A 21002-nucleotide genomic window follows, 5' to 3' on the forward strand; every position below is an offset into this window, starting at 1 on the left:
GACTTTCAGGCTTCACCTCAGACCCACTGAATCAGATACTGCGTCTCCACAAGATCCCTGGGGATTCACATGCACACTCAATTTGGAGAAGCGCTGGTCTGAGGCCCTCCCACTCTCCGCTTTGATCCAGGGGTCCTGTCTTTATTGTCACCCCTGCTCAAACCCCAGGACGGGAGCTGACCTTCTCACCATGGGGGTGTGGACACACCTTCACCAGCCCCTCACTTCCCTGGTGGGGCCTGACCCTCTTCCGGGACTGGGGGAGCCAGAGTGGCTCCACGAGCAGAAAGACACACATAAACGCTCTCTGCGGAGGTCTACGACCTCTCTTGACAAAGTATTCCATGTTCCACAAGTGGCTCTGAGTCTCAGTTTCCACATCCACGAAAGGAACCAATAAGGTCCACCGCCCGCGCTGGCGGTGAGGGTGAGCGTAGAGCAAGCAAAGCGCCTGCCTGCCCGGGCCGGGAGAGGTGCTTTCTCCTCCCATCTGCCGTCTCTGCTCACAACTCCTTCATGGCTCTCTAAACAGCACAGGGATGGGAGGGCCTTTGGAGAAGTTGTGTCTCTCTTTCATTTTCTCCCTCCGTCTCTCTCTCTCTCTCTCCCCTTTATTTTCAAACAGTTCAGCAAATGTTGTTGACCAAGCCTCCCCCACCCCCACTGGGCAGGTCAGTGCCCACCTCTCCGATCTCTGGAAGTCCTCCATGGCATCCTTGGCCCACTCTCCAGAGGAATGGGAAGCCCTGTGTGCTTACTGGCACCCATACCCCTCTGCCTCTCCCAGAGTTCAGTGCCTGGGCCTCAGTGGATGCCGAGAATTGGGGCCCTGGGCTCTGATGCCCCGACCCTGTCCTGCCGGTTTCTCTGTTTCTCTCCTGTTCCTGCCCAGCCAAGGCCCTTTCAGGAGCCCCTCAGGGTGACTCCCCTCTCCCCACACATCAGGGCAAACTCAGTACTTGCCACCCTCCTGGGAAGACCCCCACCACAAGGGGGGTGGTCCTCTACAGGCCGGGCTCTAGATGCTCGTGCAGGCAGGAACACTCATGCTCTTACACGTGGGTGCCCCAGAAGAAGGATTTTCCACCCCTACCTCAGTTCCCCTGCCCCTCTGTGGTGACTAAGCCACGGAGCTCCAGCCAGGCCCTCCCCCTCCTGGCCTGAGGGCTAGTTCCCCATCCTGAAAAACCTGTCTGGGGGCCTCCCCTGAGGCTGTTGGTGCCCAAGGGGCAGGTTGGGCAGGATTCCCCTCGAGCTCCTCCCACACCCCCAGGACAAAATCAGACAGCCTCCCGGGGCAGGGCTTCAGTTGCCTTAGGCAGTCACAGCCCACCAGCTTCCAGCCCAGCAATGGCATCTCCACGGCCTGTGCGGACCTTGTCTTGGATCCTGATTCTGCTGGCTGTCCTGGCCTCCCAGGCTGCAGGTCTCTGCCATCTCTGGCCGGGGTGGGGAGGGGCTTGGAAGAGGGGATCTGGAGAGGAGGCACTGTGCCTTCCAGGGCTGTCAAAGAGGGGCTGGTCTAGCCAGTTGGGGTTGGGAAACTGGTGATGGCAGTGACCAGGCATCAGTCACTGGGCCCAGGGCACACGCCTGTCCCCTTCCAGATCCAGGAGGTAGGCAGGAGTGGGGAAGAGACCAAGGCTTTGGACAGGGGTGGGGTTGGGAGCTGCCCCTTCCTAGCACCCCTGCATCTTTAGGCTTGGCTGAGTACCCAGCTTCTGCAGCCCAAGCCTGCCACCTGGTGGTCATAGAGGCAAAGACTCAGGTTCTGCAAACCGACCACAGAGTGGAAGGGACCCTTCATCCTTAGAGAGGACCCCCAGGGGTGGATAGGGTGGCCATTCTGTTGGCAAGAAAGGGATTGATCCTCCCCTGACCTCCTTCCTGGCCCCCTAGCTGACTTCAACATCTCAAGCCTCTCTGGTCTGCTGTCCCCAGTGATGACGGAAAGCCTGCTAGTTGCCTTGCCCCCGTGCCACCTCACAGGGGGCAACGCCACACTGACTGTCCGGAGAGCCAATGACAGCACAGGTCTGCTTCTCGCCCCCGGCACCCCTAGTCCCCATAGATCCCGTGCCAGGGTGCCAGGCATCCCTCCTCCCACTCTCCCTTCCTGCGGACCCCCTTTACCCACCATCCCTCCTCTAATACTGCCCTTCTCCTTGGGGCCTTTCAAAGCCCGACCCTGCCTTTCGTCACCAATTTCCTGCCCAGTGGTGAGTTCTAGCTTCGTGGTGCCTCCGTGCCGCGGACGCAGGGAGCTGGTGAGCGTGGTGGACAGCGGGTCTGGCTTCACGGTCACCCGGCTCAGTGCATACCAGGTGACAAACCTGGCACCGGGAACCAAATACTAGTAAGTACCAGACCCGGGCCTGGGGCATGGGTGGGAAGGGCTATAGGAAAAGGAGCGGTGGCGGTGGGATGTGGTGAGTATGGGGGAGAGAGCAGGGGCACAGCTAACAGAACAGGCCTCTCCTGGGCACAGCCGCGGAGGGGGAGGCCTGGGCTCCCTCATACTCTGAGTCCTGGACACTGACCGAGGATTCTCTCCTCTCCCGAACCTCACCACAAAAGCATTTCCTACCTTGTGACAAAGGGGGCATCCACCGAGTCCAGCAGAGAAATCTCAATGTCCACACTTCCTCGTGAGTAACGTCTCAGGGCCCCAGAGCCTTCCCTGGCCCCTCTCGCCCCACCTGCCCCTTCCTATCCTCCCTTAGCTTCTCTGCCTTCCTCTATCCTCACACTGAGCTCCTGGCATTTTAAGTGGCCGCTGACACATTTCCCTGCACCGCTAAACTTCGTGGGTAGTGACTGTGTCCAATTAATTTCTGAATGCCTCACGTAGGAGACGCTTCATAAATGTTTATCTGATGATTCGTTGGTTGGTCGGATGAATCCATGGATGAGGGGATGGCTGGCTGGATGAATGGATGAGGGGCCGGGCCGGGAGCCTTTGGCAGGGTGGGGGCCCTTCCTGCCTAGAACTGCCTCCCTCCTCTCTTCTGACAGGAAGGAAGGCAGAATCCATTGGGCTTGCAATGGCCCGGACAGGGGGCATGGTGGTCATCACAGTGCTGCTCTCGGTCGCCATGTTCCTGCTGGTTCTGGGCTTGATCATCGCCCTAGCACTGGGCGCCCGAAAGTGAGGAGGACAGCCCCGGGCAGCAGGCAGCAAGTCAAAGGCACTGTCCGTGTTCAGAGCCCGGGGCTCTGCATCTGCCCTTGTCTCCACGGCTGAGAAGACGGCCTGCTCCCAGGCCACAGGCACCAGGCCTGGGCTCCTTCAGTGCCATCGCCTCCCCTCCCTCCTCCACTACAGCCCTTTCCTCCCTTCGTCCCCTTCTCATCCCCAAGGTGTCCCCTTGGCCCAACACTCCCTATTACTGCCCTCACCCCACTCCTGTCAGAGTTGGTTTTTCTCCCATTTCACCTCTTTAACCGCTCTACCCCGACAGACAGGAATTTTTCCCTCCCTCAGTGAATTTAGTCCCTACAATAAAGCCTGATGCCACCTTGCTGTGTGTGTTTCTCTTCAATGGGCTCCACTTTGGGCTTCCCCGGTGGCTCAGCTGTTAAAGAATCCACCCACAATGCGGGAGACCTGGCTTTGATCCCTGGGTTGGGAAGATCCCCTGGAGAAGGGAACGGTTTCGCATTCCAGTATCCTGGCCTGGAGAATTCCATGGACTGTATAGTCCATAGGGTCACAAAGAGTTGGACGCAACTGAGCGACTTTCACTTAACTTTTACTTTGGGCAAATGTACAGAATCTATGTCCAGGCTGCGGCAGCTCCCAGTCTTCTCTCTGCCCTGGAACCCCACAGTTACTTTTCCCAGGAAGCAGGAAGGTGCGGATGAGATAAGAATCCAAGAGTCAGAGTTCTCAGACCCACACCTGGACTGTGGGTTTTACACCATCCAAGGGCCCTGGGGTGGGAGTGAAGCAGAGGCTGGTCCACCACATGGGACCCAGAGGCCTGAGGGCCTTTGTGGAAGAATTTAGTCCATACAATAAAGGGGAGAGCAAGGGGAAGTGCTGCAGAAAGAGAGGCTCTGACCAAAAAACAACCCAGAGGGCCAGGACTTCCCTGGTGGTCCAGTGGTTAAGAATCTGCCTTCCAATGCAGGAGGTGCTAGTTCAATCCTGGAGGGACTGAGATCCCACAACTAGAGAAGTCCAGCCACCATAACTACTGAGCCCAAGCACTCTAGAGCCTGTGCTCTGCAACTGGAGAAAGCACTGGCTTTCTTCTTCATCATGATGAATAACCAGCACAGCGAAGGGAAAAAAGCCAGAAGGCCACCAGAGTGAGACCCAAGGACAGGGTGCTGGGGATGGGGCAGGGAGTGGTGGAAGAGGGGTTACAGTTACAGGGGGAGTGAAGAACAGGCTAAAGGGCACTAGGAGAAGAGAGAAGAAGTGGAACACCCTGCCAGAGGGAGCAAAAGTGGTACTCTGCATAACCGAGGGGAAAGAGGGGGAGTGGTCACCCTCATTCACTTGTGTTCTCTCCAATATGTTATTCCTTCTAAGGATCAGTGATCTTTGCCTTGCTCTTAGGGTAAAGACCAAAATTTTTGCGGTGACTTTCAAGGCCAGCCCTGGGTCTGTCCCCTAACTACCTACAGCTCTCACTATATCCCTTCTAATGTCCTGCATTTCCTCTTGCCTCCAGGCCTTTGCACAGACTCTTCTTTAAGCCTGTCTGACTCTTTGCGACCCCAGGCTCCTCTGTCCATGGGATTGTCCAGGCAAGAATACTGGAGCGGGTTGCTATTTCCTATTCAAGGGGGTCCTCCCAATCCAGGGAAGACTTGGGTCTCCTACATTGCAGGCAGATTCTTTACCATCTGAGCCACCACGGAAGCCCCTTCCTTAGGCGTACACTGCTTTTAAGACCACCCCCACCAATTCCATTCTATTTGCAGTTAACCCAGCTTCTCCAGGGAAGCCTTCTCTGACCTCCACCCCACCCCCACCATTAGGTTGGGTTCTCCCCTTCTGTCTTTCATGGCATTACTATTGTTTATTACTATGTTTATGTGATTATTCAGTGGTCTTCCCTCCAGACTTTATGTTTCCTGAGAGTTGTCTCTTTGCTCCCAAGGGCCTATAGTACCTTTGTGGTGCCTGGGACATGGTGGATATTCAATATATATTATAGAACCAGTGAGCAAATGGATGAATCAACAAGCCCCTGAAGAGAAGGTGGGGCTAGGAAAAGTGTGCCAAAAATACTGCAAAAGCAATAAAAAGTGACACAGAGTTAGAAGATCCTGGAGAGGGAGGCAATGGAAGAGAAGGGCAACAGTATTTACTAATTCCACAGACAGTAACTTAGCATTTATTGTGTGCCAGGTGCTAGAAATAGACTGTGAAAAGACACTCTTCCTCCCTCATGGAACTTACACAGAACTGAGGGGAAGAGAGATTCCCCGAAGTGTGAACAGGAAAATAAACTTAATAAAAAATTGCAATAAGTGTCATGATAGATGACAGGAGGTGAACACGGGACCCTCCTTAGTTTGGGTGGTCCAACTCCCCTGAGGCCTGAAGTCAGGCAGGAGCGTCAGGGAGAGTCCTTCAGGCCCTTCTTCCCATCCTACCTGTACCAGCCAAGGGAGGTATGGTGCCCACTCTTCTTGTATTGTGGGAAGAGCATCAGTTGTTGCTGTTGTTCAGTAGCTAAGTCTTGTTGACTCTTTGCAACTCCATGAAGTGCAGCCTGCCAGGCTCCTCTGTCTTCCACTATCTCCTGGAGTTTCCTCAAATTCAGGTCCATTGAGTCTGTGAGGCTATCTTATCTAACCATCTCATCCTCTGCTGCCCCCTTCTCCTTTTGACATCAATCTTTCCTGATATCAGGGTGTTTTCTGAGTTGGCCCTTTGTATCAGGTGACCAATGGTGGTAAAGAATCTGCGTGTCAAGCAGGAGACCCTGGGTTGGGAAGATCCCCTGGAGAAAGAAATGACAATCTGCTTCTTGCCTGGGAAATCCCATGGACAGAGGAGCCTGGCAGGCCACAATCCATGGGGTCCCGAAAGAATTGAACATGATTTAGCGACTCAGCAACAATAACAAGAGCCAAACTGTGCCCCACATTAGAATCTTCCAGGAGACTTTTAAAAATCCCAACACTCAGGCCATATCCTACACCAGAATCAGAATGACTGGGGGTGGGAGTCAGGCATTAGTACTTTTTAAAGATCATGCATCAAAGTTTGGAAATTACTGATATATACATTATTTATTTATTAATTTTCAGTTTCCCTCCTGCGCTCTGCTTCTAGAGTTCTGTCAAATGGATGCGGGTAGGGGGATGATATAAACATTTTTAAAATCATGGTAATATGAACATAAAGGGCTTCCCTGGTAGTTCAGATGGTAAAGAATTTGCCTGCAATGCGAGAGACCTGGGTTTGATCCCTGGGTTGGGAAGATGCCCTGGAGGAAGGCAAGGCAACCCACTCCAGTATTCTTGCCTGGAGAATCCCCATGGACAGAGGAGCCTGGCAGGCTCTAGTCCATGGGGTTTCAGGGAGTCGGACATGACTGAGTGACTAAGCACAGCACAGCACATTCATTCTTTGCTTCCCTGGTGACTCAGTGGTAAAGAATCTGCCTGCCAATGCAGGAGATGCAGGTTTAATCTCTGGGTCAACCTACTCCAGTATTCTTGCCTGGAGAATCCGCATGGAGTCAGTCCATGCGGTGGCAAAGAGTCGGACACAACTGAGTGACAAAGCACACAATACAAACTCAAAATTTATGATTTTAACCATCTTTAAAATACACCTGTTTGGCTTCCTCAGGTCTTAGTTGCGGCACAGGGGATCTTTTGTGATCGCTTCACTGAGGCATGTGAGTTTCTCTCTAGTTGCCCCAGGGATGGGGGATCTTAGGTTCCCGACCAGGGATCCAACCCAAGTCCCCTACATTGCAAGGCAGATTCTTACCGTGAAAGTACCTCCGATCTTGTGGGATCTTCCTGTTTCCACGTTTTAGATACTGTGAACAGGCAGTCTTGAACATGGGTATAAAGATATCTGTCCAAACCTCTGATTCTAGTTCTTCAGGGTATAAACCAAGAAATGAGACAGCTGGATCATATAGTAATTCTTTTCTTTTTTTTTGAGAGCCTGCACCATTTTACATTCCCACCAGTAATTCACAAGGATTCCAATTTCTCCACATCCTAGTCAACACTTATTATTGCCTGTATTTTCTTTGTTTCTTTTTATAATAGCCATCCCAATGGATATGAAGTAGTATCTCACTGTGGTTTTTATTTGCATTTCTCTACTGTTAATGATATAAAAGCACATCTTTTCATGTGCTTATTGGACATCTGTATTTCTTCTCTGGAGAAATGTCTATTCAAGTCCTTTGCCCATTTTTAAACTGGGTTGTTTGGATTTTTTGATGACTTGTGGGAGTTCTTTATACATTCTGGGTGTTAACCTCATCAGAGATATGATTTGCATGATATTAACATTCTCAAATGATACATTAATTTAAAAGGGGCTATAAAAGGGTAGATGCATTACAATAACTTTTCATATAAAACAAAATGAAACACAGGAAAAAGATTGGAATACTATACATCAGAATGTAATTAATTATTATCTCTGGTGGATAACAAGAATGATTTTTGTTTTCTTGTCTTTTTCTTTGTGCTTTCTATATTTCCAAATTTTCTGCATCAGACATGTATTATTTTTATAACTAGGGAAATTATCATAAAAGTTACTGTTATTATTGATATTAAAGGTAGGGTGCCAGTAAATTTTTTAAAAGGAAGTTGCTGTTTTCACCATAGTTAAAACAACATTTATTGAGGGTCTCCTACGTGTCAGGTAGTGCTCTCAAAGTTTCCAGTCTAGGAGGCAAGCAGCTGGCAACACAGTACAGGGTGAATGGGCTCTGATGGGAAAACCCAGAATGCACAAAGGAACCAGAGCGGGCTGCCTCACCCTCTGGCCAAATATGAACAATTTAAGGATAAAACAAATACAGTACTGAATTATAATCCACTCTGTAACATAAGAATCAATCCTTTGAGTCCATACTGGTAACAAAGAAATATGAGATAAAGAAAAGTTCTTCTTTACAAAAGAATGTGCTGTGCTGTGCTTAGTCCTGTCTGACTCTTTTGTAACTCCATGAACTGTAGCCCGCTCTGGTTCCTCTCTGTCCATGAGATTTCCTAGGCAAGAACACTGGAGTGGGTTGCCATTTCCTTCTCCAGGGGATCTTCCTGATCCAAGGATTGAACCTGCACCTTCTGCATTGGTAGGTGAATTCTTTATCACTTCGCCACCTTGGAAGCTCTTACAAAAGAATGCCAACTAAAATAAATGGAGATAGAATGACAGATTTAGAAAAATCAGGGAACTCCCTGGCAGTCCAGCGGTTAGGACTCAGTGCTTTCACTGTCACGGTCAGGGAACGAAGATCCCACAAGATCGGAGGTGCAGTCAAAAAAAAAAAATTAAAATCATCATTTCACACCCATCATAGTAATGATTGATTTAGGCAAGAATCATAAATGGACACTAGAATTAGTGAACTTGACGAGAAACAAGATTTTAGATCACTTTAATATATCTCCCCACAAATTGCTTACTAATTACAAAACAGAAAAAAAAAAAAGGTACCTTCACAGTTGAAAAACATAATGGATACCACTAATAATGAGACAAACTGACATCACGGGTCTCTTAATGTGATGTACTAATAAGGAAACAGCATCTCTTCTCTGACATTCTTGCCAAAATTACATAATCTAGTCATGAGGAAACAGGAACCTAAAATAAAAGACATTCTACAGAATAAATGGCCTGCACTCTTCAAAATGCCAATGTTATGAAAGATTTAAGTCTGAGAAATTGCTTCAGATTAGAGGCTGCTGCTGCTGCTGCTAAATCACTTCAGTCGTGTCTGACTCTGTGTGACCCCATAGACGGCAGCCCACTAGGCTCCCCCGTCCCTGGGATTCTCCAGGCAAGAACACTGGAGTGGGTTGCCATTTCCTTCTCCAATGTGTGAAAGTGAAAAGTGAAAGTGAAGTTGCTCAGTCATGTCTGACTCGTAGCGACCCCATGGACTGCAGCCTACCAGGCCCCTCCATCCATGGGATTTTCCAGGCAAGAGTACTGGAGTGGCTTGCCATTGCCTTCTCCGAGATTAGAGGCTAAAGAGACATAAAAATTAAATGCCTTGCATGATCCTGAATTGGATTCTAGATAATAAAGCAAAGTCATATAAAGCACATTATTGGAGCAATTGGTGAAATTTGAATCGGATCTGTATTTTAAATACAGTATTGAATCCATAAGGGCTTCCCTAGTAGCTGAGCTGGTAAAGAATCTGCCTGCAATGTGGGAGACCTGGGTTTGATCCCTGGGTTTGGAAGATCCCCTGGAGAAGGGAATGCTACCCACTCCAGTATTTTTGGGCTTCCCTGGTGGCTCAAATGGTAAAGAATCTGCCTGCAATGCAGGAGATCTGGGTTCGATCCCTGAGCTGGGAAGATCCCCTGGACACGGGATGGCTGCCCACTCCAGTACTCTGGCCCAGGTCACAGAGGGTCAGACGCAGCTGCATTTGCTCTCTGCGATGGCCCACACTGTCTTTGGAGTGTGCTTCTCTCTGAATCTGAACAAATCTACTTCTTACCTATCAAAACAAAACAAACAAAAAGAGAATGGACACAGTTGAGCCACTTTCACTTTCATTGAATCCTTGTTAAGTTTTTTACTTTTCTCATTTCTGATTTTCTGGTTATGTAAACCAATATCCTGGTTTTCAAGAAATACACACTTAAGTATTTATGGGTAAAGGGGCATGACGTCAGCAAATTACTCTCTAGCAGTTCAGAAAAAGGTAATATATGTCTTACACAGAGAGAAAAACAAAATGTGATAAAATGTTAATAATTGGTATAATTGATTACAGGACTTAGATATACTGGAATTTTTTTTATAGCAGTCTTGGGACTTTTCTGTAAATTGGAAAGTATGAAAAACAAAATTTAAGAATCACCATTCCAAAAAAATGACACAAAATAATAAAAACCACCATTTAATCCCATCTCCACTTTACACTTACAGATGCGATCTTGGATAAACCACGAAATCCTCCAAACTTCTAGAGAAGTAGCTACTAATACCATCACAGGATCATTCTTGATTGGTAGACTGATTTACCAAATAAAGAGCTTGGGGCAAACGTGGAGGGGAAAGAGAACCTGGGATCCCTCCCTTCTGAATCCCCAGGGTCCCCAAACCCCACAGTGAGAGCGTGAGGGGCTGTGGAAACGGCGGGGCGGGGGCGCTCGGCGTGGGCCCGAGAGGTCGCGGGTGCCCAACGAGGCACACCTGCGCGGCTCCACGCACGTCAATCAGCGCCGGGGGTTTAAGAACGTGCCTCCCAGCCTCGGCCTCAGGCTCTCCCGACTCGCCCACCCTGTGCCGGCTGGCCCTGCTCTCCCTAACCGTGGACCTGAAGCTGCAGCACGTCGACTTCTGGGCCAGCCTCCATGGCCGGGTCCCGGGGTTGCTGGACTGGGACATGGGGAACGAGTCCTTCGTGGCCGTCACCACGTCGCACCTGCCCTTAGCCGAACAGAACCGTGAGTGTCCGGGACGGGGGTCGCGGGGGCCGGGCGCGCCGCGACGGCTGAGGGGGCGCTGGTGGGCGCGCCAGGCCGGAGGCTCCCCGCCCGCCCTCGCGAGCCCGGTTAGCAGGTCGCGATTCTGGACCCCTTGCCCGCTTTGCTGCGCCCCGTCCCCGCCCCGACTTTTTCCAAGAGGCGAGGGGGCCCCAGCCTCCCCACGGAAGGCAGGGGCCTGCCTGAACACTGCTTTTCCGCCCTCGTTCACGGGCGCCGTCGCAAAACTTTCTAGATCTCTTTTCAGCCTTTTCTCCGTGGCGCCTACGCCGTTTGGGCACGCTACGGATTTCGATCATCTTTCTCTTTAAAAAAAAGATTTTTTTAATCAATTTTGTCTGTGGCCGTATCCCCCTCTTAATACATTGTCTGACACCTAGAGCCGCTCGCTCAGTATTTGCTGAATGGATAGTTGACCGTTGTCTTTTAAAAAACTTTTTTTTAGTTTGGTTCTCAGGTGTTGAGAGTTGAGGTAATTGCTTACTACATTCTTGATATATGATTGCCATCTGTTTGGGCAAAGTAGTTGGATTAATTCATTTTCTTCCTTCAGTCCCCACCCTCTTTCCTCAGGTCCCACACTCCCAATCCATTTAATGTCTTTATAGATAAATGTATCTTTGAAAACTGTTTAGCATTATTTTACTTTTATAGGTAACTTTACTGTACATAATATTCTTTGCTTCCCCCCATTCACGTTGTTTTTGAGAGTTATTTGGGTTGCTAAATGAAGATCTGATTCATCATTTCTGAGAGCTGTGTGATATTCTATCATCTGCATATATTATCTTTTTGTATTTTAATTTTTCTTACTGATGGAGACAAAGCTCCATTGGAACTCCTTGTCACCATGAGTAATGCTGAACATTCCTGTGTCTTGATTCAAGAACTATTTACTTATCAAATGACTTCTCTGGTGGTCCAGTGGTTAAGATTCCACAATTCAGGGGGCCCAGGTTCAATCCCTGGTTACTAAGATCCTACATACCACAAGGCAAAACAAAGAGAAATATTAATTGAGCACCTCCAATTTTCCCAGGCACTATCCTGGACACTCTTGATACACCATGAGCAAAACAGACAAGTCTTCATGGAGGTGATATTCTACTGGGGCCACACAGGTAGTTTACATTAATATATATTACACACACACATTGTCTATGTGTATATGTATATATATATATTATATATATTAGTCACGGCATGTGGGATATAGTTCCCTGACCAGGGATTGAACTGAGGTCCTTGCATGGGGAGCACCAAGTGTTAGCCAGTGGACCACCACTGGACCACCAGGGTAGTCCCAGGAACATATTTGAGCACAGCTAAAGGAGGTGAGCTGGTGAGCTGGACCATACTTGGAGGAAAAGCTTCTCAAGCAGAAGAAATAGCTCCTGTAAGAAGCCCTCAGAAAGGAATATGCCTGGAGTGTTTGAGGAACTCCAGAGGCTAGTGAGGCTGGATTAAAGTAAATAAAGAGAAGAGTTCAGAGGGTGTGGAACGTGGAGCAGAGGTCAGGAAGAGCCCTCTTTCCCTCTCAGGGCATTAGGGTTGACTCTGAGTAAGATTTAGTACAGTTGAAAGGTTTAGAAGTGGAGTGACCTGTGCCGTTACATAGGGTGTTTATACTGGGTTTGATGTCCTGCTATCACTGTCAAGATTTTTAATAATTTTTGAACAGGGAACCCCACATTTTCCTTTTGCACTGGGGTTTACAAATTACATAGCTCATGCTGAATGATTTATAGCCTGAAAAGATCATTGTGGCTGCTGGGTTAAAAGTATAGAGAGACTGGGAACCAGGAAACTATTTAGGAGGCAACAGTAGTAATCCAGACAAGAGCTGATGGTGGTGGAGGATGTGGTGAGAAGAAACCAGCTGGATTCTCTTGATGGATTGGATGTATTATGTAAAAAAAAAAAAAAAGATTAGAGGATGACTCCTCTAGAGCTTTTGGCTGACCAGGTTCAAGGATGGAGTTGTCTGTGTGGAAAATCTGGGGAGGAAAATCAGGAATTCTGTTCTTTACATGCCAAGTTTGAGATATTTCTTAGATATCCAAGTAGAAATGTTGAGTAAGCTGGTAGATCTGTCTTAATTGTGGAGAGAGAGAGGAATTTTGGAGAGATAGGAATTTTGAAAGTCTTTGTTACACATGTGGCAATTAAGGGGAGAAAATAGAGTGAGCCTTAGGGGGCATTCCATTCTAAAGAGATTGGAGAGAAGAGAGATAACCAACAAAAACTGAGGAAATGACCATTGGGAATCAAAACTGAGATTGTCTTTTCCTGGAAACCAAGTGAAGAAAGTGTTTAAAGAAGGAGTGGTTACAGGAGAGATCAGATCAGGGGTGGGTTGACTTGGAGTTATCAAAGCAGAGTCCTGATTATATGGTTTTGGTAGAGTGCAACCTTAAGCATAGTGGTTTTGGGGGAGTGGTGGAGGAGTCAGATTGGCAAGGATTTAAGAGTGGAAGGGAGGGGAAGTGAAGACAGAAAGTACAGGCAATTTTTTCAAGGAGTTCTGCCTCAAAAGAAAGCAAAAGTATGGAGTAGTGGCCTGGCACAGAAAGTGGGAACAACAATTTTTGTTTGTTAATATTCGTATTTGTTTCTTGGACTTCACTGGGTCTTAGTTGCAGTTTGCGAGATCTTTGGCTTTTGTTGACACGTGCAGGATCTTTAGTTGCAGCATTCGGGATCTGGTTCCCTGACCAGGGATCAAACCCAGCCACTTGCATTGGGAGCGTGAGGTCTTAACCACAGGACCACCAGGGAAGTCCTGACAAGTTCTTCTTTTTAATAAGATCAGATCAGAGAATTAACAGCATATTTGAATGCTGATATGGTCCAGAGACAGAAATTAATAACAGGAAAGAGCTGTTGTTGCTCTTGCTGTTCAGTTGCTAAATCAGGTCCAGCTCTTTGTGATCCCATGGACTGCAACAGATGAGGCTCCTCTGTCCTTCACCATCTCCCGGAGTTTGCTCAAACTCATGTCCATTGAGTTGGTGATGCCATCCAACCATCTCATCCTCTGTCTCCCCCTTCTCCTCCTGCCTTCACTCTTTCCCAGCATCAGAAAAGAGGAGACAGGAACTCCCTGGCAGTCCAGTTTTTTGGACTCGGCACTTTCACTGCCAGGGCTGGGTTTGCTCACTGGTCAGGAAACTGAGATCCCACAAACCTCCAAGAGCTCCCCCCACCAAAAAAAAAAAGTACGTTGGGTATGCTTGAGGAGGCACAGAGCCACCTGTGTCAGAGCAAGGACAGAAGGGACAGAGACCTTATCCTTTGACCCACTGAGATTACCAGTCTGTTGATCCTGTCACCTTTTTTTTTTGCTTTCAAAGAGTGGAGTTAGAGAAGAAGTTCTCTCTTTAAACCTGGAATCCCGCAGTCAAACACACTCTCTTGTATACACCATCAATTCCTTTGGCTCTGGAACACTTGCTACGCCAAACCACAACCCTGATTGAATCCATCTCTTCCAAACCAGTGCTCCAAAGCCATAGATCAGTGGATGGGTGTTAATCACGGTATCAAAAGATGGTTGGGGTTGAAAAGAAGATGGCTGGAAAGGGGAGGTGGTGCAGCACTTCTACAGGTGGAACAATGAGGTTATGGAGAGGTTGCAGTTACTGGTTCAGGTCATCACAGGGAGAAGGACTGTTTATATTAGGATGGAAGGCAAAATTTGGGGAGCAGAAGAATTTAAAAACTTGGAGACCAGGGTCTTTGGAGAATCATCTATGTATCAACTGAAAATAGCCAAGATTGAAGGCAGGAGTAGCATTAGTGACTGTGAGCCAGGAACTGAATTCCTCTGAATGAGGGGGAGTGGACCAGAGTTTGGTAGATGATGGCAACAATGAAGATGAGTGTATAAATTCTCTGTTAACTAGAATAGACACACCCGGTGGCAGACAGTAATCTATAGTGCTGCTCGATTACTTTTCACCGGTACCAGTTGCTATTCAGATCTGCAGTCTAATAAAGGGTCTGGTTTCACTGCATCTTTGCCAATGCTTTTTTTTGCCTGTCTTTATAATTCCTGTCAGTTCCATGTAAAGTATTATCTCATTCTTTTATTGTGTTCCTCTGACTCATGAGGTTGAGCCTCTTCAGGTATCCCCTCCTGAATACTGATTCGTATCTTTTACCCACAAACAGGTTTGCCTTAGCCTTTTATTTTTTGATTTGTAGGAGTTGTCTGTCAGAGAATTGAGAGTTTGGGAGATGATTTTTTTTTTTCTGGTTTCTTATCTATTGACTTTTTTTCCCCTTGTGAGTTTTACTGTGCAGACCCTTCTAATTTATGTGTTATAATATCTGCATTAAATGTATAGGTTAATTTGAGAATAATTGGCAGCTTTATTCTTGTTTTAGTTGCTAAATAGTGTCTGACTCTTTTGTGACCCCATGGACTGTAGCCTGCTCTGAGTCCTCTGTCCATGAGTTTTCCCAGGCAAGAATACTGGAATGGGTTATCTTACCAACCCAGGGATTGAACCTGCATCTCCTGCATTGGCAGATGGGGTCTTAGCACTGTGCCACCTGGGAAGCCAATTGGCATCTGTAATATGTATTATATGTCTTGGTTTATTGAAGTCTTTTAGGTCTTCAAATAGTAATTACATTTTTTTTCACATAAAAGTCCACATTATAACTTCGGTTGCTATTGTAAACAGCATCTTTTTGGAAAAAATTTTATTTTCCAGTTTCTTAATGCTGGTATAGAGGCACAGTGGTGATTAGTATGGTGCTTTTATATCTATCAAACCTGCTGGACTCCTATTAGTTCTAATACTTTTTATTACTATATCAATTTTATATGGTTTTCTATGCTAATCTATTTTTTCCCTGTAAATGATTATAGTTTTGCTTTTTTCTTTCTTATATCTCTTACTACTTTTTCCTTTCTAGAGACCGAGCTTTCCAATAAGTATATCATCATTTTCCAGACAAAGACCTAGATTCTTCTGTAATATGATACTTATGGGGACAATGAGGGAGACAAAACCAGTTCCCCCTAACTGGACCAGAAGCCAGATTCATACCAAGCAGCTAGCTCTAATATATACCTAATTTACTCTGATGAGCCCACCATGTATCCATTCGTGGTGGATGGATTTAAAGCTCAATTTAAATTGAGCTCCTCCCATGTCCAAGGCAGTGAGGGAAACAGACCTGGAGACAGACTCTAAGCAAGCAATTAGAATAAAATATGTGCTATGTGTTTGGACAGATAGTCAAAGAAGGCTGCTTTAGAAAGATGTTTAAACAGACTTGATGGGTGAGTAGCAATTAATGAGGCAAGCAGGAAGAGGGTTTCCAGGAAAGGGAACAGCTTATGGGAAGACCTAGGATCAGATATGCTGATAGGAGAAGAAGAGAAGTGAAGTCACTCAGTTGTGTCTAACTCTTTGCGACCCCATGGACGGAGTAGCCTGCACCAGGCTACTCCATCCATGGGATTTTCTAGGCAAGGGTACTGGAGTGGGTTACCATTTCCTTCTCCAGGGAATCTTCCTGACCCAGGTCTCCTGCATTGTAGACAGACGCTTTACCATCTGTCTGAGCCACCAGGGCAGAAAGTGAAGAGGAACTAAAAAGCCTCTTGATGAAGGTGAAGGAGGAGAGTGAAAAAATTGGCTTGAAGCTCAACATTCAGAAAACTAAGATCATGGCATCTGGTCCCATCACTTCATGGGAAATAGATGGAGAAACAGTGGATGACTTTTTTTTTTTTTTTTTGACTCCAAAATCACTGCAGATGGTGATTGCAGCCATGAAATTAAAAGACGCTTACTCCTTGGAAGGGTTTTCCTTGTGGCTCAGCTGGTAAAGAATCTGCCCGCAATGCGGGAGACCTGGGTTCGATCCCTGGATTGGGAAGATCCCCTGGAGAAGGGAAAGGCTACCCACTCCAGTATTCTGGCCAGGAGAATTCCATGGACTGTATAGTCTATGGGGTCGCAAAGAGTCGGACACGACTGAGAAGGAAAGTTATGACCAACCTAGATAGCATATTAAAAAGCAGAGACATTACTTTGCCAACAAAGGTCTGTCTAGTCAAGGCTATGGTTTCTCCAGTGGTCATGTATGGATGTGAGAGTTGGACTGTGAAGAAAACTGATTGCCGAAGAATTGATGCTTTTGAACTGTGGTGCTGGAGAAGATTCTTGAGAGTCCCTTGGACTGCAAGGAGATCCAACCAGTCCATCCTAAAGGAGATCAGTCCTGGGTGTTCATTGGAAGGACTGATGCTGAGGCTGAAACTCCAATACTTTGGCCACCTGATGCGAAGAGTTGACTCACTGGAAAAAACCCTGATGTTGGGAGGGACTGGGGGCAGGAAGAGAAGGGGACGACAGAGAATGAGATGGCTGGATGGCATCACCAGCTCGATGCACATGAGTTTGAGTGAACTCCGGGAGTTGGTAATGGACGAGGAGGCCTGGCGTGATGTGATTCATGGGGTCGCAAAGAGTCAGAGATGACTGAAAGACTAAACTGAACTGAGGCTCTTCCTAGATAAGATGTGTTGGAGATGGGTGGAGAGTCTGGAGCCTTATAGACTCTCTTAAGGAATTTAGATTTGGCCCAATGGCAGTGAAAAGCCATCCAAAAGTTTACAGTGAAGGGTGGCAAAATTGGATTAACCTTTTAGGAGATCACTCAAAACTCCAATTGTTGTTCAGTTGCTCAGTTGTGTCCGACTCTTTACCACCCCTGGACTGCAGCATGCCAGGCTACCTTGTCTTTCTCTATCTCCTGGAGTTTGCTCAAACTGCTGTCCATTGAGTGGATGATGCCATCCAACCATCTCATCTTCTGTCACCCCCTTCTCCTTATGCCCTCAATCTTTCCCAGCATCAGGGTCTTTTCCAATGAGTTGGCTCAAAACTGCAATATGATAAGTTAAAGAAAAGAAGGTAAACAGAACTTTTAGGTTACAGGCTTGGACTGGGATGGTAGAACTTGGTGATTGATTGGGTGCGGCTCCATGGGAAAGAGGAGACAAGAATGATTTCCACCCACAGACATAGAAGACAAGCTTATGGTTACCAAAAGGGAAGTGAGGAGAGGGATAAATTAGGAGTTTGGGATTAACAGATACATATTACTATATATAAAATAGATAACCAACAAGGACCTACTGTATAGCACAGGTAACTATATTGATATCTTGTAATAACCTAGACTGGAAAAGAATCTGAAAAAGAATACATATATATGTGTTGTTGTTCAGTCACTAAGTTGTATCTGACTCTTTTTTGACCTTGTGACTGTAGCCTTCCAGGTTCAAGTGCTTGCGGGTTATCCCATAGACAGTTATACTTAAGGGCTAACAGAGAAGTCTAGGCTAGAAATAAAGATATGGAAGCTTTGAGTTTATAGATGGTGACTGACTGAAGTAACAGGCGTTAATGAGATAGTTCAAGGAAGTAATGTGGGGTGAGAAGGGAAGAATGCAGAGGATAATGAGAAGGTCAGAGAGGTAAGGGGAAACCCATAGAATAAGACATCACTTCCCAGGCAGGGCCCACAGCCACCTCCCAGGACCCTGGGGCCACAGTGGAAATCCTAGGATGTTTTAACTCTTTCTTTTTGCCAGTTGCCAGATATAAACTCCGAATAGTTGAGCCACCAATGCTACCTCTGGAAAAAAAACCCAACCCTGATAAAGATGGTAAGTGAAGGGAAGTGACATGGCCCTGTGGCCTGGGCGGGACACCCAAAGTCCTTGAGCTATGGGCCACAGTCTCCTTTTTTCTCTACTGCAGGTCCAGATTTTGAGCCCAACCTGTGGATGTGGGTAGACCCCAACATCGTGTTCCCCGCTGGAAAGCTGGAGGTCCCAGAACCCAGTAAGGGGAAGAATCTGATAACCACAGCTGCCTCCCCGCAGCCAGTCCCAAAAGAAGACTTTGCCAAATGCCCCGAAGCCACAGAGGTGGAGTCACTGTCACCCCCTGGAGACCAGTCTTCCCCTTGGAAGCGGATTGCTACCTCCCCCAGCAACTGGGAGGTAGGGATTTCTGGGGTGGGCTCTAGGCAGGGGGTGGGCTCAGGGATGATGACGCAGCAGAGAGCTCTGTTTTCTTTGGACTGACAAAGGGTTAATGGGTTCAGAAATTAGCTGTGCCCCTCCTCTCCTGGGTTGGGGAGAAGCCCAGATGGTGGCCCTGGCCCACCACCCCTTCCTGCCACCGCACCTCTGGAGTCGAGACCATGGAGTCAGGACCAGTTCCTACTCTGTGCTCCTCCAGCTCACAGAAGAGGAGGAGGCCGAGGACCAGGATGACCGCTCCTCTGTGGCTCTCCCATCCTCTCACAAACCGGCCCCCCTCCAGAGTCGGAGGCTTCTGCAAGCCAACAGCCAGAAGGGGAGGCTCTGGTCCCGGCCCCCTCTCAATTACTTCCACCTAATTGCACTGGCATTAAGAAACAGTGCCCCCTGTGGCCTCAACGTGCAGCAGATCTACAGTTTCACTCGGTATGTGCCGGGGGCCCTGTGAGGAGGGCGAAGGGAGGGGGCTGGGCCCTGCTCTGATACCTTCCAACTGGCTGGGGGCCCTGGGCTGCTGCCTCAGCTCCCCTGTATGTATCCCAGAGGATCCCTCCCCGTCCCCAGGCTCTGGTTTCGGGTTGTCCCCGAATGTGTGTCCTCACCTTATATAGACAGCATAGCCACCACCACCCCTCACATCTTAGAGACTCCAACCTTCTTATAGCTTAGTTCTTTTTTTAAGTTTTTGTTACAGTATGGTTTCTGTTTTATGTTTTGGTTTTGTGACCACGAGGAATGTGGACTATTAGCTCCCTGACCAGGGATCAAACCTGCTCCCCTTGCATGGAAAGGCGAAATCTTAACCCCTGGACCACCAGGGAAGTCCCTGTCTTAGTTCTTCAAAACATATTTTCACCTGGGTCATAAATTCTCTCATCTTCCCTCTCAAGATCCCCCAGCAGTTTCTCACGTTTTCCCTTTGGACTAAACTAATCTGGCACGGCCTGGCCCCCAGGGACCCGGGGAAGCCGAGCTGAGAAAGGATTTACATTTCTGACAGTCAGGTACCCATGAGTATGAGGAGTTTTGCAGACCTTTTCCCTCTGTTAGAAGAGTCAGAGTCACAGAATATTAATCCTCAAGAGGTGTCCTTGACCAGGATTCCTCTGACAGGAGCTGGTTGGCCTGATTTCAGCTCTGTTCCAGGTGTCAGTCCTGAGCCCTTGGAGGGAGGGAGGAAGGAAAGCGAGTCTGGGAGTGGGGGCAGTGGACTGAGTTCAGAGGGTGAGGCTCTGTACCAGCTCCGCAGCCACAGGCCTAGTCAGCACAGTGCCTCGTGGGCCAGCTTCTGCTTCACCACCTTGAGAGGAGGGCTGAGGGCTCCTGGCCCCTGGGTGAGAATGTTCTCCAGGAAAGGCATCTCCCGGAAAGACCACCCCTCTCCTTACCATTCCTCCATGTCCACAGACAACATTTCCCCTTTTTCCGGACGGCTCCTGAAGGCTGGAAGAATACAGTGCGTCACAATCTCTGTTTCCGAGACAGCTTCGAGAAGGTGCCAGTCAGCATGCAGGGTGGGGCCAGCTCACGGCCCCGATCCTGCCTCTGGAAGTTGACAGACGAGGGACACCGCCGCTTTGCAGAAGAGGCCCGTGCCTTGGCCTCCACCCGGCTGGAAAGGATCCAACAGTGCATGAGCCAGCCAGGTGTGAGGCCTTGTCATATGTGAGGCCCAGGGGAGGGAACCTGAAGATCCTGATCCGAGGCCGGGTGTGCATGGAAGGAACCAGGGTCACACCAAGGTGGAGGGGGGCAGCTTCTGGAGGAAGGGGAGAAGCCAGAGATGTTCTGAGATGCTGGGGTGGTGCCTGCCTGCGGGGTCCTCACATACACGAGCATGGAACGTGAGGTATCAGGAGCCGAGGGAGAAGCAGCTGGCGCTGCTCATAGCCCCGCAGCCTGGACAGGTGGTGACCACACGAAGTGAGAAACATGGTACGGGAGATTCTCTGCCAAAGGGGGCTTTTTCCTCTCCTGGAGACCAGGTGGCATTTGAGCTTGAGAGAGAAGTGCATACGTCGCCTGCCATGAGAGAGTGTCCCAGGCTTAGGGAGGAGCAGCTGCAGGGGCAGACAGATCCCTTTGACTTTCTTCTTTCCTTTCAGATGTGATGTCTTCCCTCTTTGACCTTTAGTTCCAAGAGCCAACCATCAGCCCCTGCCTTATTAAAGTAATCTGCAGCAGCCTGGTGTGTGTGTGTGGTCTGAGGATGAGGTGGCAGGGGAGGTTCAGGTCAGCGCTGAGG

General features: G+C 48.3%; 2 protein-coding genes across 3 annotated transcripts; both read left to right on the forward strand.

Moving 5' to 3' along the window:
• Positions 1-1325: 1325 nt before the first annotated feature.
• Positions 1326-3507, forward strand: UPK2 (uroplakin 2). Of its 2 annotated transcripts, none has more exons than XM_055422497.2 (5): positions 1326-1426; positions 1900-2034; positions 2182-2356; positions 2578-2648; positions 3016-3507. In XM_055422497.2, exons 1-5 carry the CDS (start codon positions 1351-1353, stop codon positions 3150-3152), a joined length of 594 nt encoding a protein of 197 aa, XP_055278472.2. In that variant the 5' UTR covers positions 1326-1350; the 3' UTR covers positions 3153-3507. The 2 variants fall into 2 exon arrangements, with proteins under 2 accessions (XP_055278472.2, XP_055278473.2); XM_055422498.2 differs by having other exon boundaries at positions 2218-2356.
• A 7004-nt stretch (positions 3508-10511) lies between these two features.
• On the forward strand, positions 10512-20891 carry FOXR1 (forkhead box R1). The gene is made up of 6 exons (XM_055422499.2): positions 10512-10641; positions 18302-18376; positions 18471-18715; positions 18957-19183; positions 20165-20403; positions 20863-20891. The coding sequence occupies exons 1-6, from the start codon at positions 10581-10583 to the stop codon at positions 20889-20891; spliced, it is 876 nt and encodes a 291-aa protein (XP_055278474.1). The 5' UTR covers positions 10512-10580.
• The last annotated feature ends 111 nt before the right edge of the window (positions 20892-21002 follow it).

The sequence above is a fragment of the Moschus berezovskii genome, chromosome 14, assembly GCF_049115385.1.
Source record: "Moschus berezovskii isolate FMDL1 chromosome 14, NW_MosBer_1.0, whole genome shotgun sequence".
Taxonomy (NCBI): domain Eukaryota; kingdom Metazoa; phylum Chordata; class Mammalia; order Artiodactyla; family Moschidae; genus Moschus; species Moschus berezovskii.

Coding starts and splice junctions, on each gene's coding strand:
- UPK2 (XM_055422497.2), top strand. CDS start 1,351: ATGGCATCTCCACGGCCTGTGCGGACCTTGTCTTGGATCCTGATTCTG. Junction 1,427..1,899: donor CCTGGCCTCCCAGGCTGCAG/GTCTCTGCCATC, acceptor CTGGCCCCCTAG/CTGACTTCAACATCTCAAGC. Junction 2,357..2,577: donor GCACCGGGAACCAAATACTA/GTAAGTACCAGA, acceptor TCACCACAAAAG/CATTTCCTACCTTGTGACAA.
- FOXR1 (XM_055422499.2), top strand. CDS start 10,581: ATGGGGAACGAGTCCTTCGTGGCCGTCACCACGTCGCACCTGCCCTTA. Junction 18,716..18,956: donor CCTCCCCCAGCAACTGGGAG/GTAGGGATTTCT, acceptor GTGCTCCTCCAG/CTCACAGAAGAGGAGGAGGC. Junction 20,404..20,862: donor ACAGTGCATGAGCCAGCCAG/GTGTGAGGCCTT, acceptor CTTTCCTTTCAG/ATGTGATGTCTTCCCTCTTT.